Source organism: Paroedura picta, chromosome 3 (assembly GCF_049243985.1).
Source record: "Paroedura picta isolate Pp20150507F chromosome 3, Ppicta_v3.0, whole genome shotgun sequence".
Lineage (NCBI taxonomy): Eukaryota > Metazoa > Chordata > Lepidosauria > Squamata > Gekkonidae > Paroedura > Paroedura picta.
Window position 1 is genome coordinate 21,571,748 of NC_135371.1, and position 12,437 is coordinate 21,584,184.

General features: G+C 43.2%; 1 protein-coding gene across 5 annotated transcripts in view; it reads right to left on the reverse strand.

The window, feature by feature from the left end:
- Window positions 1-12,437, reverse strand: part of ADAMTS9 (ADAM metallopeptidase with thrombospondin type 1 motif 9) — a 173,877-nt gene that overhangs the window by 79,079 nt on the left and 82,361 nt on the right. For all 5 annotated transcript variants that reach the window (XR_013228948.1, XR_013228949.1, XM_077325061.1 and 2 more), the window contains exons 17-21: window positions 10,682-10,845; window positions 10,417-10,546; window positions 8,753-8,879; window positions 1,732-1,942; window positions 331-495 (exon numbers count right to left, since the gene is read on the reverse strand). Coding sequence is in view for 3 of the 5 variants with exons in the window: in XM_077325061.1 (XP_077181176.1) it covers window positions 331-495; window positions 1,732-1,942; window positions 8,753-8,879; window positions 10,417-10,546; window positions 10,682-10,845 (797 nt within the window). In the remaining 2 variants the exon portion in view is untranslated. The remainder of the gene's footprint in view (window positions 1-330; window positions 496-1,731; window positions 1,943-8,752; window positions 8,880-10,416; window positions 10,547-10,681; window positions 10,846-12,437) is intronic.

The window sequence follows — 12,437 nt, forward strand, 5'->3', positions numbered from 1 at the left end:
ACAAGGCGAAAAAGGTTCACATGCGAGGATTAACATTTTGGGTCCCTGGAATTCAGTATCACAGCCACAGGGGACCATGGCATAACAATCATCCACATGGCAGTATGGCAACTTGGGAAGTTAGCACCAGAGAACCCACATCACTATTAAAACACAATAGAAAAGAAGGTCTGTTAGGAATGGGGAAAGGAAAGAGGGAAAGAGGAACAAATGATTTTAGCATGATCCTTTTACTCATGATGTTCCCATGTGGCCCCCACTGTACTACAAGTTCCCTACTGTCAAAAATCGACTGTGCTACTTATCATTTTAATGTAGGAAGAGCCTTACTTCTGACCAATCACCAGTTCTCCACTGTGGACACGAAAGTTCGTTGCAGCGCTGAACGGTCACCTTCTCCTGCTGGCTGCATTTACTGTCTTCCAGAACGTCGTTGAAGGTGTTCATGCAGACGGCCCGGCGCCTCTTTGTGCCACCTCCGCAGCTCTTTGAACACTTTTAGGAAGGAAAACAGAGCCAATAAAGAGAAGAAATGCCCACTTCCCAGCTCTGCAGATCATCTGGTTTCAACCTTGCAAGTGTCAGTGAATGTCCAAAGGGGCATGGAACACTGACTCCTGAAAAACCCAGTTATAAGGAATGCCTCCCTAAGACTCTAAGCAACTATCAAATAAGAGCATTTCTATGCATTCTTGTAAGTCAGCCTTTCTCAGGGTTTTTTTTTTACCATTACCCTGAAATATTCTTTAGATGTTAAGATGTTAAGAAACGACAGACAGGGCACTATGCTGGAGAATATGGTTGGGAAGCCTAGCTGCGTACATGCCTCCCCCCCCCCCCGGTTGATTACCTCTGTCTGAATGTACACAAAGGCCCCATATTTGTGGGACTGCCTCTCTCCCTATATGCCACTGCAATAACTTTGTTCACATGAGCAAGGGCTTCTGCAGGTGCACCCCCTGCAAAGAAGAAATATCAACAACTGCTTGTACATTCTCTGTTATTGTTCTGGAATGGCCTGCCTGAGGATGTCAGCAAAGTTCCTACATTTGTAGCAGTTTCCAAACTACGCAAAATTATTTTTACAAATGTAACTGGACTATACCATACCAAACATGTTTTAATGAAGGGATAGGAACTGTAGACTACACTTATATTACATACTATCTGTGGTTGTGTGGATGATCCTACTATATAATTTCCACATTATTTAACATGACACATTAATAGTTGTGCTTTGTTTCAGGTCTGTTTAAGGTATTTGCAATCCTAATCACTGGCAGTCTTCAAGCAAAGGTTGGATACACACTTTTCTTGGATTCTTTAGGATGCTTAGGGCTGATCCTGCGTTGAGCAGGGGGTTGGACTAGATGGCCTGTATGGCCCCTTCCAACTCTATGATTCTATAATCCTATTGCACTGCTTACAGGATATCTCATTTTCTGGACCTTATTGACTTATATTGTCCTTATTGATTTACACTTCTGAAGAAGTGTACAGTGACTTGGGAAACCTCATACCCTGCCATAAATTTTGTGTAAGCTGCTACTGGACTCTTACTCTTCTCTATTGTGGCTTATACTATGTAATAATCCACTGTAGGTATCAGTGAGAAAGGCGGACTAAAAATAATGCGAATAATGAAAAGCTTTGGCACATAATTTCAATCGTTTTCAGCTATTTTCCCACTGCTGTGCCCAGCTGTATTCGTCCCGCAAACCTTTGCCTTACTTCTGTCCAAGCTGAGTAACGCCATCCGCCAGCATGGCATTCTGCTGAACATTTCTCCCTCGAGCTTGGCTTGGGGATGCTGCTGCAGTAGCGGTCGTCAAATTTCTCTATTTTCCCTTCCAACTTGTTGTACTTTGCGCAGGAAATCTCCAACATTTGGTATCCCAGCCCACATTGCGCAGTGCACTCGCTCTTTCTGGCAATATGCCACCTAAGCACAACCAAACCAGGGGGACTCATTAGCAGAGCCGACCAGTTGTAGGTGCAAAACAAAGCTGGCAAAGATTGTTATGAAGGAGTCCAAATTGGAAAACAAAAGCAGTAAGGAGGAACAAAGCCTTTTACTCTCGTGTGAAATACTATACTACTTAATTTACGATCCCCCCTTTCCAAATGTTAGCTGTTTATTACATTTGGCAACTTGCTCTTTCCTTTTACAGAACTCAAGTATTAAAAAAAACAAACCCTGGGAGAGTCAAGGTTGTTGCTGATGGTCATGCAAAATGTGCAGTTCTGTCTATGGAGTATAGAGTTCCGTTCTAGACAGACTGGCATGGCTCCCTATCTAGTTAGGGCCCTGGGAGCAGGTGCTCCTTCGGTGCCTTTCTATTGTCAGGTTTACCCTGTAAGGGTCCCCCACTTTTTCTGCAACAGCCTTCCACAAGAGGCTTCTTGGGCACCTTCAGCCCCCTGCCCCTATTTTTCAGAGGGCCTTCTTTAATTAAGTGATTGCGGACGGTCTTCATTCTTGCATTTTTACCATTCTGAAAGTTGAAATAGAGCTGCCACAGTGCAGGTCACTGATTATTCATAGGATCTCATGAGATTTCTTTCTTTTTCTTTTTCTTTTACAGTTTTTACACCCCAGCCCCAATAGTTGCATGGCATTTTAATTTTGTGAAATGCCCAAATGACATAATAAAACACCATCTATACTTTAAAATAAATAAATAAAAGCAGGTATGCATCTCTCTTCAAAGGCAACACTCAACAAAAACAAGGGCATCTACACATTTAGGAGAGCCAGTGTGATGTAGTGGTTAGGGTGTCAGACTAGGGTCTGGGAGACCCAGGTTTGAATTCCCACTCCTTCATGGAAGCTTGACGGGCAACCCTTGGACCAGTCATTCTCAGAGATTGTGGCTGCTGTGAGGATAACATGGATCTGGGGTGGCACTCAAAGCAAGTATAATGATCTCAATATATGAAAAATAGAGCCTCTTGTGGCGCAGAGTGGTAAGGCAGCAGACACGCAGTCTGAAGCACTGACCATGAGGCTGGGAGTTCAATCCCAGCAGCCGGCTCAAGGTTGACTCAGCCTTCCATCCTTACGAGGTCAGTAAAATGAGTACCCAGCTTGCTGGGGGGTAAACGGTCATGACTGGGGAAGGCACTGGCAAACCACCCCGTATTGAGTCTGCCATGAAAACACTAGAGGGCATCACCCCAAGGGTCAGACATGATCTGGTGCTTGCACACGGGATACCTTTACCTTTACCTTTTTATATGAAAAATGAACATGACTTTTTGGACAAGGTGCTAAGTTCAACACACGTGAAACAATCAAAAAAACATTTTCTGTTCATCAGCTAGCTTTTAAAAGGCTAGAAGCAAGCTCTGACCCTGTTTCTTACTCTTCAACATGACATCACTTGGGGGGGATATTGTATACGTGAATTGCCTTGAGCATGTTTTATTTACAAAGGGCAGAATTATGTGAGCAATTTTTCACAAAAAAATCTTTATATTTGTGGTTTTCCTAGATAGCATCCCCACTTGACTGTCCCCCTCCAGATCTTACACTGGCTAAATTTAGTTATTCACTTCATTCATACCACACCTCTCTTTCCTATGGGGATCCAAAGTGGTGCACATCATTCCCCACAATTATGTTAGGTTGAGAGTCAAGATTGCCAAGCAGGCTTCCCTGGCAGAGTAGAAATTCAAACCTGGGTCCCCCAGACCTTAATAAGAAACCCAAATGTTGAGCAGTGAATGCATATTAAAATTAAAAGATTTATTATTACATGCCCCCTAGGAAGATTAAAACATTAAAGCATAAGACATTGTCTGTGCAATATTTCACATACAGTCTCAGTGGTTGCACATGGTATGAACATGGACCAAACATGTTTTAAACCCAGGTCTTCATCAGTGGTCAAATAAGCTATATGCACACATATAATAATATAGTATTACAATGAGACCTGGTTGGTGGCATAAGAATCGCAATGAAAAATCAATGTAGATCATTTTCTTTTTGTTTACACATGAGGATGCACGCTCAGGATTGAAACTTGGCCCTGAACAGAATGGTGATTCATGATTACTTTGATTTTTGATTGTGAGCTCCACGTCTGAAATTATTTGACCACTGATGAAGACCCTGTGGGTTGAAACGTTTTTGCTTGATGGTCATTGAGGCTATATGTGCAATAATGCACAGACTGTAACATTATGTTTTATTGTTGATTTTAATCTTAATCTGCACTTAATAATAAATGTTTGTATTTTAATATGTATTTGCTGCTCAAGCTTTAGGTCTCTGAATTGTTTTCTCAGGTTGGGTTTTGGTTCCTTTTGTTTTTCATCTTCCCAGAACCTAGCCCAGGGGTGACCAAACAGTGGCTCCCCCAGATGTCCATGGACTACAATTACCATGAGCCCCTGCCAGCAGGAATATTAGGTTGAAAGTCTATGACTGGCCCAAGGTTGCCAAGCAGAGTGGAAATTCAAAGCTGGGTCTCCCAGATACTAGTTAGCAACTCAAAGGTTGAGCAGCGAATATATATTTGGGAAAACACCTCTTCCCTTATATGCATCCCGATTTGAATCATGCATGCCTGATGACATTCGACCTGCCCTCCAACAGCTGCATTGGTTGCCAGTGGAGTTCCAGGGCAGGCTCAAAGTGTTGGTACTAACTTTTAAAGCCTTATACAGTCCAGGCCCCATGCAACTGAGTGACTGCCTCTCCCAATATGTCCCCCAAAGTAGCGATCCCCAACCTGTGGGCTGCGGACCACATGTGGTCCTTCGACTAATTGGAGGTGGGCCCCGAAGGACGCCTTCTCTCCCCCCCAGCCCTTTACAACACACTTCATTGTCGTGGCATGTCTGTATCTTATTTTGAAGGGATGTTTAAACATTACCATAGCGATCAGAGAGCGTTAGGGCAGTGGTTGAGAGTAGAGGAGTAAACTACCCCCCCCCCCACCGGGCCTTAGTAAAAGGCGTTGAGTGGTCCCTGGTGATAAAAAGGTTGGGGATCACTGCCCCAAAGAGCATTAAGCTCTGCAAACACAAACTAGATGGTGATCCTTAGCCCTAAAGAGGCATGCCTGTCCTTGACCAGAGCCAGGGCCTATTGGTCTTGGCTCCAGCCCAGTGGAATGAGCTGCCAGATGACATCCAGACCCTGATAAAGCTGTCAAAGTTCTGCGGGACCTGTAAACCAGCACTCATCCACTATGGTTGAGGCCATGGTGGCTTTGAGTAATGTAGGCCTTTTTCCTTTCCTCTACTTTTCCTCTCTATGCTTCCCCCCTCCCCTTGGGTCATACTTTATTATTGTAAGGGGTAAACTGGCTTGCTGGACTGTGATGGTTGGTGAGAGGTGGAGCACTATCAGAATTCGGTTGTGTTTTATTATGCTTTTATAGTGTTTTACTCTGTTTAAATATTATATGATGCTTTAGCTGCTGTTGTAAACTGTCCTGAAAGCTTTTTTCTGGCACATATGAGATGCACTCTCTATGCAGAGTAAAACAATAGCCGAGAGTGGTGTTCCTAGATATTACATACTTTAGGTGGTGGTGTTCCAAAAAGAAACACTATAGCCAGTATTTGTTGGGGCTACACCTCACAGATTTCCCTTGACCAGCCAGCTATACTTCATCATTGGTTTCAGATAAGAGTGCATTATTTAATATTATTGACCACTGAGAAAGACCCTGTAGGGTCGAAACGCATTTGGTCTGTTCGTGTGCAATTAGATCTGTATAGTTTTTATACAGTTCCTGCATTGTTTTTAACCCAATATTGGGGCACTTTAATAATTGTTAACATTTTATATTGTTTTATAGCTCAACTTTCAAATTCCTGATCCTGTAAACTGTCCTGAGCCTGCCCCATGGAAATGGCTGGTATATAAATTAAATTCTAAATAAACTGCATTCAATGTTTATTATCTGGGTAGACAGTTACTGGGGAGAGAGACTAATACGTGCGTGCTGACGCTAACAAAATGTTTTCAAGTTATCTTCAAATAGCCCCCGCCCCCCCAAAAAAAATCATAGAAGAAACAAAACAGGGACAGCAATTTAGCAGAGACAAGTACCACAAAAAAAAGAGAATGTCCTGGTAAATAGGGGCATTTGGAATGTATGCAATTCTGGTTGCCAGATGGATGCACATCTAAGTGGAAAAGGAGTGTGTGTGTGGGGGGGAGAGTACACTTTGGAAGTGTGATATTTATTTTATGGATCTGCAGTGCTCTGAAACAAGATGCATCATTTATGTTCTGAAGGGCTGTGATGTTCTTTAAAGAAGGAAGAAGGGAAAACCCTTAAAATAGGGAACCCTATTATCCCTTCAAATGGAAGGCATCTGGCATCCCTCAGCATAAGTGTTATGTAAACTAATAGTAAAGGTATTTGGAAACAGTTTCCACTCAATTGCAAGCTGTTCAAACTGCAACAGATTTGTAAACTTCTGAGTTCTATGTTAGGCAGACTAAGAACATTTTGTCTGTTCTTATAATAGCCAGGACTGAGAGCCAGTCTAGATGGCAACTTTCCACCCCAGTTGATTTTCTTTGGGCAAGTTGTGGGGAAAAGTCTTGAAAATTAGGACCAATCAACTGCAAGGTTTTGGTGAGGAATAGCTGACCATTCTGAGATGTCTGGTGCAAGAGCTTATGAGATGAAGGGAAATTTCTCTTATGTGTCAGGCTCAAACAACACTTGGTGGCATTCTGGTTAAACCCAGGTCTGGGTGACACTGTGAAGGCACAGTCATTTGTACTGGCAATACCATATCCACATGGGGGTTTGAGGCACATTTTCCTTCCATCAACCATCTTCTTCCCTGCATTTTCCCTGTCATGCCATTGGAAAGGGGCTTTTCAAATTTTTTTTATTGCTTTAGCCTTATAGCAATTACTCATTATACAAAAAACCCCACAAAATCTTTCTGGTGGATGGGTGACAAGCGGCTGATGTATGGATAATAGTGTCCATGTGGGTGGTAACTTAAGATACATTAACGTTGCTATCTAGATGGGCTGCTAAGGTGCTTGTTCTTTCTGAAAAAGCTGTAGTAAAGCAGGTTTGTCTATGCCAGAGCTGCTCCGTCCTTTGGGATTCATACTTGTTCCCTACTACAGAAGTTTTGAGGTCGCTTGGTTTGTGCTACCAGGATATTCTTTTCCAGCCACATATGAGATTGATTTCCAAGAATCTGTTTCTTTGTTATAGAACTAAGTGTAGGGGAAGAGAATAAAAGAGACTTTAAATATTGTATAAGATTAATTAAATGTTCCAATAAAACATTATCATCTGTTAGCCTGCAAGGCCAGTGTGAGATGCTGGATAATCCCTCTAGGCCTGAGGGGGGGGACTCCATCATCACCCCACTCCATAAATGGTGGAGTACAAGGCGGGGGGAGGGGATCACCCATGACATATTATTTTTATTTGAAGTCGGTGAAATGCCTCTAAAGACAAAGTTGTATTCACTCAAACGATCTAGTATGAAAAAGTTTTGAGGATTTATTTTACAGTTTTCTACCAGAAAAATGAGGAAATTTGGGGAATGTTGGGGAAAAATTTCTATTAGATTTTTTTTTCTTTTGGAACGAATATGTCTTATGATAACACAGTGTGCAACAGTATGCAACTCTCTCACCGTAGCAATGGATGCATTTGTTGTTTAACGTCCTTAAAATGTATGGAATTTTAACATGCTAAATTATAAATGAGGCACTTTTGCGTTCAAGAGGCAAAACAGGTTTAGATTTGCTGGGAACTTAAGCACTGTATATATTTCACTATGCCGGTATTTGTTCACCTTCCCAAAAATACCCAGCTCCATCACCACCAACAAAACCTGCCTGGTTCCCAGCTGTTATCAAAGACTTCAACATTTCTAGAAATTTTTATCCGTAACCCCCTTCTTTTAATTTTCCAGTACCCCAACCCTGCCTATAATACCAAGAGAAGAACCATAAACATAACCATTGCCTACTGGTACCTTGAAACAACTTCATATTATGCAGGAGTTTCTGTCTTTTTGATGCTTAAAAGCAGCTGGTGTATTTTTGTGCCCCACGACCACAGCGCTAACAGATGCATAGACCTCATGGGTCATCTAGTCCAACCCCCCTGCACTATGCAGGACACTCATATCCCTATCGCTCATCCACTGTAACTTGCCACCCTCTTGAACCTTCACAGAATCAGCCTCTCTGTCAGATGGCTATCCAGCCTCTTTTTAAAAGTTTTCCAAAGATGGAGAACCCAACATCTCCCAAGGAAGCCTGTTCCACCAGTGAAGCTTCTGTGGCAGAGTGGGGATTCAAACCTGGGTCTCCCAGATCCTAATCCACCACTCCAACCACTACGCTACACTGGCTCTCAACCACAGTGGGGAGGGGGGGGGGGAAGAATGGTACAATACAGCTCAAAAATCACCATATGACCATTTCCCTCTACACATATTCTTGCTAACCTCCATTTTCTTGTTGCTCAAAGAAGAACATTTCCCTGAAACTTTGTGTTAATTTCCTGAGATGTGAAGAAGAGAGAGAACAGAGAGTCACTGTACTTAAGCCAAGTTTCCCTTGGTCAGACCATGACAGCAGAACTGGCCTCCCTACAGGCCAAATGGAATCCATATCCACTTAATTGTACACTTTGATGATTTTTAGCACGTGGCATAAAACCAGAAGTATAAAACCCAGAGAAAAGTCAAGCCTAAACTATACAAGGCAAGATGTAGAGATGAATGAATATGGGAGCACCTTAATTCACAGTTTGTGTTACACTGCTCAGTCACTGGATCAGGTTGGGGAATTCCCACACATCTTTGGTCAGACACCATGAGTTGATCAGATTCTCGGGTACAAATAAGTTTCCTCTTTCGTTCTCCTAAAGGGGGGAAAAACAATAAAGACAGTAGGATGGAGGTTTAGCAAAGTGGGACTTCACATTGTTTCTCCTCTAACCACTAAAAATGCTATTCTTTGGATCATGTGACATGCATGGGCTAAAGTCATGTGGGACAGTGACTAGAAATTGGGCAGGTTGGAGTGAAAATGCTGGCTAGATCCAGCATTTGGTTACATCTCCACTGATCATGTTGGCCTTGCTTTCTGGCTAGGACTTTTGTTTATGGTTCTCAGTAATCAAGGGATCCTGCTGGGGTTAAAAATAAAAAGCATTGTGTGACCACAAAAGCATTGTGAGAACCACATCTGCCAATACTCTGAGCCACATTGACTTCCATCACCAGCATGACCTCTGCATCTAAAGGAGGGCGGCAGCTTACCCCTTTCTCCAGCAGTAGGTGTTTCAAGCTAGGACCCAACTATCAGCCACAAGCTCAGCCAGGCAAGGTACTACATGGTGCAGGTACTACATTGGGGAATAGTAAGAAGAGCCATAGGTGGCATATCCAAGAGTCACATGTGGGGCCCAAGCTACTGAGTGAGTTACTGTTGCAATAAGGATTAAAAAGGATGTTATGATTCCCTCCCTCCCTCCCTCTCTCTCTCTCTCTCTCTTTTTCTTTCTTTCTTTCTACATTTATATACCGCCCTCCCCTAAGGCTTTGGATGTTAAGAAGAGCAGGAAGTATTTGGGTCTCCTGTTCTTTGATATTGTATAGAATGTTTGGAACCCATCTTCCACTGCTGCTTTGTATCTGAATTGTGGTCCCTAATCTTAAAATAGCTTGAAAGTCTGATTCCCTGGACAGAAATATAACTTCTAGTGCTCTGGAGCAGGAGCCCTTGGGTACCTGGGGAATCTGGACACTGTGCCAGGGATACAGCCACAACATGGCTGCACCACCTTACCTTTAGCCACACAGTGAAGACCCTTGTGCTGTGGAGGCAGCTGCTGCCAAAGTAATGATTTAAAAAAAAATCACAGTCAGTCAAGTCTCCAATGACCAGTCAGAAGCCTTGTTGGTCCAAAGTCCCAGCTGGTCCCGCTGACTTTCTAAAAATACTCAATGGGCACCAGGAAAGGTGCTGGAGGAACCATGGCGCCCATGGGCACTAAGCTGGCGACCCCTGCTCTAAAGCTAGGTCCCTTGTGCTGCATGTTTCCTATCTCAATGGAAGCTGTTCCTTGTGTGCTTCCTTCCAAATGCATAGAAGCAAAACTGGAGGGCACATTTTTTGTTGGCTGCCTTTATGCCTTGAGCAGAGGTAGGAAAGGAGCCGGAATGGTCAGCCATGAGCTCCTGGTCACTTTGCCTAATATTCTAAGCATGGGCTCAGCATTATTGAGTGGCTTAGAAGACATCATTCCATTGCGACAAATCTTGGGAAACCACAACACTTTCATTACATCAGAAGCTAAACACAAGAGAAAAGAAACACATTTGTCATCACCGCCGGAATCCAAGCCAAGCCAATAAATAAAGAGAATGATGCAAGAAACCCTAAAAGCCACATACCTTGGCACACTTTACTGCAGGGCTGCCAAGGGCCATAGATATTCCAATAAAACTGCTGAGGTTTATCTTCAATGGGGATATTGAATGTGTATCGAACATCAGGGTTATATAAATTGCCCACTGATAAAACCTGAAAGGAGGAATTACGGGAAAGCATCAAACAAATTGCGGACCTCAACTGCTTTCTCTACCCCCCACCTCCCAAATCAAAATAAGCACAGTGGGATCCGAAATATTTGCTTTAAAAAAAAAAAGTATTTTTAACCTGAAGAACTATTTCTTGATCGATACGGTATGTAGAATTGATTCGTTCGATGTAAGAGTCCGAGCCACTGTATTCTATCACGGCATTCCCAACTTTGATTTCCTTTTTAAACATGCTGACAACATAGTCTCCATTTAGTATGTAGCCTTCGTTACCTGACAACGCTGTGTGGAGGGAAGGAAACAAACAGACAAACAGAATCAATGTAATTTGCTCACACAGGCCAGATGTGATGCCATCTTTATTGAAAAACATTCTAGAGCCAATTTATCTAATGTTAAATGAGTTCAGGAACACAGCCTCCAAACACAGAGGCTTACAAAACAGAATAATACCGGAGGGGCAAAGGGATCCCATGGAGAACCTATCAATATACCTAAAATCAGTCAGCTCACCCTCATACAGATCGCCAATTGTGTCTAAACTATTTATATTATTCATTCTCAAATTCATCTCTTGCCCCTCACTTGTGTCTTGGGGTGGCTAACAAGAGATGATAAACTACAATACAATTAGCATACACCGAAAACTGTTATCGATCAAAATAAGTACACATCCAGTAACTGAATAAAATGAACCATTTCCCAACCCCATTTATCCCAATGTAAGTTCACCCAAGTTCACCCAGGAAATTCACAGTGTTACGGTAGAATAGGTGGGGGGGTGTAGGGACAGGCCCGACAATATCTACAACAAGGGTAGTCAAACTGCAGCCCTCTTGATGTTTATGGACTACAATTCCCACGAGCCCCTGCCAGCATTTGCTGGCAGGGGCTCATGGGAATTGTAGTCCATGGACATCTGGAGGTCCGCAGTTTGACTACCCCTGATCTACACTGTTGTAACTCGCAGTACTTTGCATAGGCTTCAACCAAAGGCTTGGTGGAAGAGCTCCATTTTACAGGCCCTGAGGAGCCGCTAGACTTCCAACAGGCCCTGATCTCACTTGGGAGCTCATCCCACCAAGCCGGGGCCAGGGCTGAAGGCACTTCTTTGGGGCCTAAGATCATCAGCCTGTTAGTGCTGGCTGATCGTAAAGCCCTAAACTGCTCCTTAGATACGCCGAACCAACACCTTAAACCTGATCCAGATTTCAAGAATTGGCATTATATGGATCCTGCATGGTGTTTGCGTAAGGACCTGGGCAGCCACATTTTTAACCAGTTGTAATTCGCAGAGCAAGGATAAGGGAGGGCCCATGTAGAGTGAGTTACAGTAATCCAGCCTAGAGGGAACCATTGTGTGCATCACAATGGCAACGTGATCCGGGGCCAGGTAGGGCGCTAGTAGCATAGCTTGGTGAAGATGGTAAAATGCCAGCTGAGCTACATTCATGACTTGAGCCTCCACTGATAATGAATCCAACTATAGCTACAGACTCTCCAACCCCCTGCAATGTTTGCACACACTGAGACATTACAAAGGGATCAATTATGGGAATGTAGGTGGCATCTAGGATTTCTGAGGCATGAAATAGGAGACCATCAAGGACAAGGAGAAGAAGGTGGCAGCTCTCAACTGGAGCCAGCACCAGTGGAGGCAGAGATGGGACTTCCTCACCCACATCAGTCCTCCTTTTGTAGAGATGTATTCCCCACTCTATAAGGCCTACACACTGCAAATAACTTGGACATGTTTGCTTAGATCGCACTAGAATTAGTACATGTTCCCAAATAATCCTGATCTAGGAATGTTTATCACTGGCATAACTTTTAAGCATTCCAAACACATAATATCCTGCAATTTTTACACCAGC